The sequence below is a fragment of the Elgaria multicarinata genome, chromosome 4 (genome assembly GCF_023053635.1).
Source record: "Elgaria multicarinata webbii isolate HBS135686 ecotype San Diego chromosome 4, rElgMul1.1.pri, whole genome shotgun sequence".
In the NCBI taxonomy this organism is placed as follows: domain Eukaryota; kingdom Metazoa; phylum Chordata; class Lepidosauria; order Squamata; family Anguidae; genus Elgaria; species Elgaria multicarinata.
Genome location: NC_086174.1, coordinates 101,061,494 through 101,066,681, shown reverse-complemented (window position 1 = coordinate 101,066,681; position 5,188 = coordinate 101,061,494). Strand labels below are relative to the sequence as shown.

General features: G+C 42.7%; 1 protein-coding gene across 1 annotated transcript; it reads right to left on the bottom strand.

Moving 5' to 3' along the window:
* Positions 1-853: 853 nt before the first annotated feature.
* On the bottom strand, positions 854-1,187 carry LOC134398456 (small ribosomal subunit protein bS21m-like). The gene has a single exon (XM_063125768.1). The coding sequence runs from the start codon at positions 1,130-1,132 to the stop codon at positions 869-871; it is 264 nt and encodes an 87-aa protein (XP_062981838.1). The 5' UTR covers positions 1,133-1,187; the 3' UTR covers positions 854-868.
* Between the last annotated feature and the right edge of the window lie 4,001 nt (positions 1,188-5,188).

The following is a 5,188-nucleotide window of genomic DNA, read 5'->3' as shown; positions in this document are numbered from 1 at the left end:
TCCCAGATGTGAGCTTCAGGCGTTACCCCTCACCACTAACGGTGCCAAAGAATGCTCACCATTCCTATGCTTGCCCACGATGCCCGCAAATAACCGCCAAATCAAAATTGTGACCAGAAACAGCAGATTCACCTAATTATTACTCCCCCGTTGTCTCACAGTGTGAAATAGGCGAAAAAACTCATAGCCAACTTAGGATATGAGCAAAAAATTCCTACTTGGCCCCCAAACGGGCAACCGGCGAACCCACACTGCCTACAAGAGAGGGAGGGAGACTCTCACTGAAGAGGGCATTCGGAGGGGTGCTGCCTCCTCCCCCCTCGAGTAGCCCCACCGGGGATGAGCCAATGGCTTGCCCCATGCTGCGTCTCTCTGCCCCCACCCACAATGGCCCCCACACGCCCATGTGCCAGGGCACGGCGAATAGGCAATTCTGGATAAAACTCACCAGCCTGGTGCTCCCCTCATTTATTTTATTTATTTATTTATTACATTTCTATACCGCCCAATAGCCGGAGCTCTCTGGGCGGTTCACAAAATAATTTAGGAAGCATTCAGCACCAACAAATAGAAATAGTTTGATCCAGGATAGACTAGGAAGTGATTTTGCTGAACATGTAGGGTCACGAGGTTATGAATTAAGCTTGCTATTGACAAATGCTGCAGGAAATTATTTTGAATGACTTTACCCATTGTCAAATCTAAAGAAAAGATGGGTAACCAGACCTAGAGATCTCACTGAAAGAGAAAAACCGGAGTGCCATCTCCTCCACTTACACCAGCCAGCTTTGTTCAGAAAGCCATCTAAATGGGACAAAACGCAAAAGTCAATTTTGCAGACGTCTGCTCTCCGGGAAACCTTCAAAGCTTAGCAGCCGAGCCAAGGATCCGCACGATTCTTCTGCATGAGGAGATTGATCTTGCGCCCCGTTTCGGTGTTATAGATCCTCCGGCATGTCTCATACGCCATGCGCTGCCTCCGGCGGCAGGGTTTCTCGTAATAGCGCCGCCGCTTGGCCTTGTCAATGATGCCGTCCATGGTTAGGATCCTGTTGAGGACTTTGTAGGCGGCTTCTACATTGCCGTTAGGGACCATCACTGTCCGGGCGACGAATTTCAAGTGATGGGACATCTTAGGTGTAGCTGTTTCCCCCTGGCTTGTCCTACAGACCCCCAGACTCGGACAGACCCACAACCAGAACCGGAAATGTTTACACTGATATCCATCAGGAATAATTCAGCAAAGCTAATATACAATCTTTAGATAGTTTTAGGTGAATATTTATTTATTTATTTATTTGAGGAAAATCAACTCTCGCATTTATGAATGAATTCACACCTATTTTATTAAGTAAACATCACTTAATATGCTCATTCTTCCCTGTGTGTTATGCATTTATCTTACCCCATTATTTAAAAATGGAAATGCATTGTCATAAGTATCATCAACATCTAGCACATTATTTGCTAAAAAGCCACCAAGGTGGTGTCTAACAATTGAAAACAGTAAAACCTTGCAATGATAAAAACAACAACTTTAAAAACAGGAAAAGCTTCACCTTTAATAGGCTTGAAGAGATGTGTCTTTCTAAAGGCCAAGAGAGTAGGAGTCGGGTGTAGTCCTTGAAAGAGTTATGATCTGGTGGTCTCTATTTTAATGTTTTAAAGCCTTATTTCAAATTAATATCTGTCAATAGCTAGAGCACCACTGAAAGGAAAGTCAAACACACATATCAGTGGAGGCTGGTAGCTCTGATGTCAGTGGGGCAGTGAATACACTCCAGGTTTCAGTCAGAACCGGTCAGAACTCTCAAGGAACTCTCCAAGGTGGTCAGTGTTCATCAGCCCACAGACAACGGAGCCAACAGCCTCCATTGCTCTCTCTATTTTTTATTTATTTATTTATTTATTTATTTATTTATTACATTTTTATACCGCCCAATTGCCGAAGCTCTCTGGGCGGTTCACAAAAATTAAAACCATCATAAAACAACCAACAAGTTAAAAACACAAATACAAAATACAATATAAAAAGCACAACCAGGATAAAAACCACGCAGCAAAATTGATATAAGGTTAAAATACAGAGTTAAAACAGTAAAATATAAATTTAAGTTAAAATTAAGTGTTAAAATACTGAGTGAATAAAAAGGTCTTCAGCTGGCGACGAAAGGAGTACAGTGTAGGCGCCTGGCGGACCATACATTTTTCCTTGTATGTTGCATCTTGTTAGATATTAAGCCTCTATGAAGGACTGTCTTGTTTTACTAATTATATGTAGCAACTCCAGGAGACTTTTTGGTTAAATAAATATACACACATATATTTGTATGCATATTGGGTTCTGTCCAATGGGTTGCATTCATTGTTAGTCTAACTTCAGTCCCATTAATTTCAGTGGGTCTATTCTGAGTTGGACTAACGTTAGAAACCCTTTACACACACACACCAGAAACACAAACACCTATATATTCTGGCTACAATATGTGATGCAGTGTACAAAAAAAATATCAAATTCTAAGGGTTTTTCCATTAATGTGAGGGCTTCTCTACATGTGCCATCTATCGTGCATTCATTATTCCCTACAAAAGGTTGTTCACGAATTCCTTAGATGATGTTGTGACACTCCAGTTTCGCTTCTGTGTTTAATCAGGACTTCTGGTGAGATTTTTTAGTGCAGGAAATATGGAACATTTAATTATGAAAGCGAAAGAAAGTGCAATTTCCTCTTGTGTATTTGTGTATATCCTCTGCTGTACCACAGTGCCACCTAGAGGTTACGTAACAAAAAGCAAGAAAGTAAACAATCCTCATGCAGTGCTGAGAGCTCAATTCGGCATCAAAACCAAAACCAGATACATCTGATTAAAAGACTTTTGTAGAAGGTCTCTGAATGTGGGGCATTTGCAGAAATAACCAGAGGATGGGAGGGTTTTTCTTTCCTGCACCTATAGATTTTTTGCCAGCAAAAGCTTCCTGACTATTTTACGCTTCCTTCCAGGGAGTAAAAATGAAAATAAAAAAGGAGGCATTTGCAGGAAAGAATTGGCAGACACTGCTCCCATCCACAGTTCTCTACACTGCAATCTACAGCATTGCAGCACTTCAGTTAAAACCCAAGGGAAGATGACATTTATTTATTTATTGCATTTTTATACCGCCCAATAGTCAAAGTCATGAGGTAACTTCTCCCAAGGGCCTTTTTCAGATCAGAAACTATGGGTAGTTGGAGAAGTTGTAGATCAGAAACTATGGGTAGTTGGGGAGAAATGTGTAATATGAAAAAAAAAGCTTCCTCAGAGAACTTGTAAGCTCAAAAATACCACACACACATACACACACACAAAGCATCATGAGACTGAGGCCGAAAAATTGAAGCCTTTTTTGTGTGTACAAAGGAAGAGAACTTTGGGGAAACTGAGGGCAGATTTTGGCACAGCACTAGACATTATATTTCAGTATCTTCTGGTGGCAAAAAACAAGGAGAAAGCACTTCTCTTCTCCATAATTTGTGATAGAAAAAAAAGTCATGAAAGGTACAGAAATAAGTTCTGTCATGATCTTGTTATTTCACTGAATGAAAATGTTTTGCAGTGCTGACATAAGATGGTTGTGGGCAGCAACATTTATGCAGAAGGAATGGCTACCAAGTTACTGAGGGAACACCAACATCAAGAGCAGGCATAGTTTAGAACCTGTTGAGGCCCACACACACCACCACTGACAAGAGCCTGCTGAACTTGCTCCTCTTCATCATTGCAAACTTCTTCTTCATCTGCCTCTCACTCTGACTCAGACAATGGTAGTGGTGTAGAAGAGGAGCAGTAAATGCTCACTGGCTCTCTGCCTGTCAAGCAAGCAAGTGGTAGCAATGATGAGAAAGGAGAGGAGGAGCAATAGCAGTTGGTGACAGGGGCTGCAGAAGCTCTGTCCCCTGTCCCACACCCTGTTTCACCCATTCGCCGTGCACATCACATCCCCCCCACATCCCACCATGCACCAGGCCTCTCACAGTTCTGGTGATGTCCAGGGCCACCACCTCCCACAATGCCTGGATCAAAGAGCCACTCAGAGTCAGGCATTTGAAACTGGCTGAGCCACACCGGCAAGTTTTTATGGATGACTTGGCTCTTCAGAGACACTGCCTGCCCACCTATCCTCCAGCTTGCCCTGAGAAAATCCTCAGGGCAAGCCAAAGGGCAGGTGAGAGCTCTGGAGAGCTTCACTGGTGGTGTCACCAGACCTCTCTAGAGTGCCCATTCTTGTGGCATTGGGCAGCAGCTCCAGAGAAAGTAGCAGCTGTGTGTGTGTGTGTGTGTGTGTGTGTGTGTGTGTTTGAAAGAAAGAGAGGGGGGTGTCTCATGGCAGTGAGGTGCAGTACATAATTTGCTGCTCCTCTTGCTTCACCACATGATGCAGAGGTTTCCCCTTTGTTCATGGGAGGGCCAGCCCTGGCTGGTTACAATGGTGATGAGGAAGGGGGCCTTGAGGGTGTCCTATCCAAAGGCCCTCCAAAACGTGGCATTGTTGTAACAGTATAAGCACTTGTAGGAAAGGGCCCTTGCTTTATCACAGTAGACCATTTCTGGAAGCTATGAATGCATCATGTGCAACTCTCTACAGAGATATTCATACCCAAATCCAAAATAAAAAGCAAAACACACTCATGGACTTGACGAGATTAATTTGTAGTTTTTCTTCGCATTCAAGAATGACTGGCTAGATTTCAAAAATTGTACAGAACAATTCTATACAGGTCTACTCAGAAGTAAACCCATTTGAGTTCAACGAAACTTACTTTTGGGTCAGTGCATATAGAATTTCAGCCTTAGTTAATTTGGGGGTGCATGGGAGAAGTGTGGTTAGTAGCATTACATCGCAGCTTTCACTCAAGCATTTTAAAAAGGAGGCTTTTTACAAAGGTCAGCAAGTAAGAAGGACAAACATGTAAATGAATCTCAAAGAAGAGAACAAAGGGAAGGAGGAAGTGATTGGGAGCCTTATCACACCAGCCTTATACTGTGCAATCACTGCAAATTGCATGCAAAGGACTCCAAAGTTTTCCAGTTTATAATCTGCTTTTATTGTGAAGTACTGCCATGCATCCTGCTTTAATTGTGCTTTAAAAGCAAAAGACTCGCCATATTTTGATACTTGTTTTTGAGCATATCATCCGAGCGGCCACTG

What these genes read in the sequence shown, in the direction of transcription:
- LOC134398456 (XM_063125768.1), bottom strand. Translation starts at nt 1,132, where the DNA reads ATGTCCCATCACTTGAAATTCGTCGCCCGGACAGTGATGGTCCCTAAC.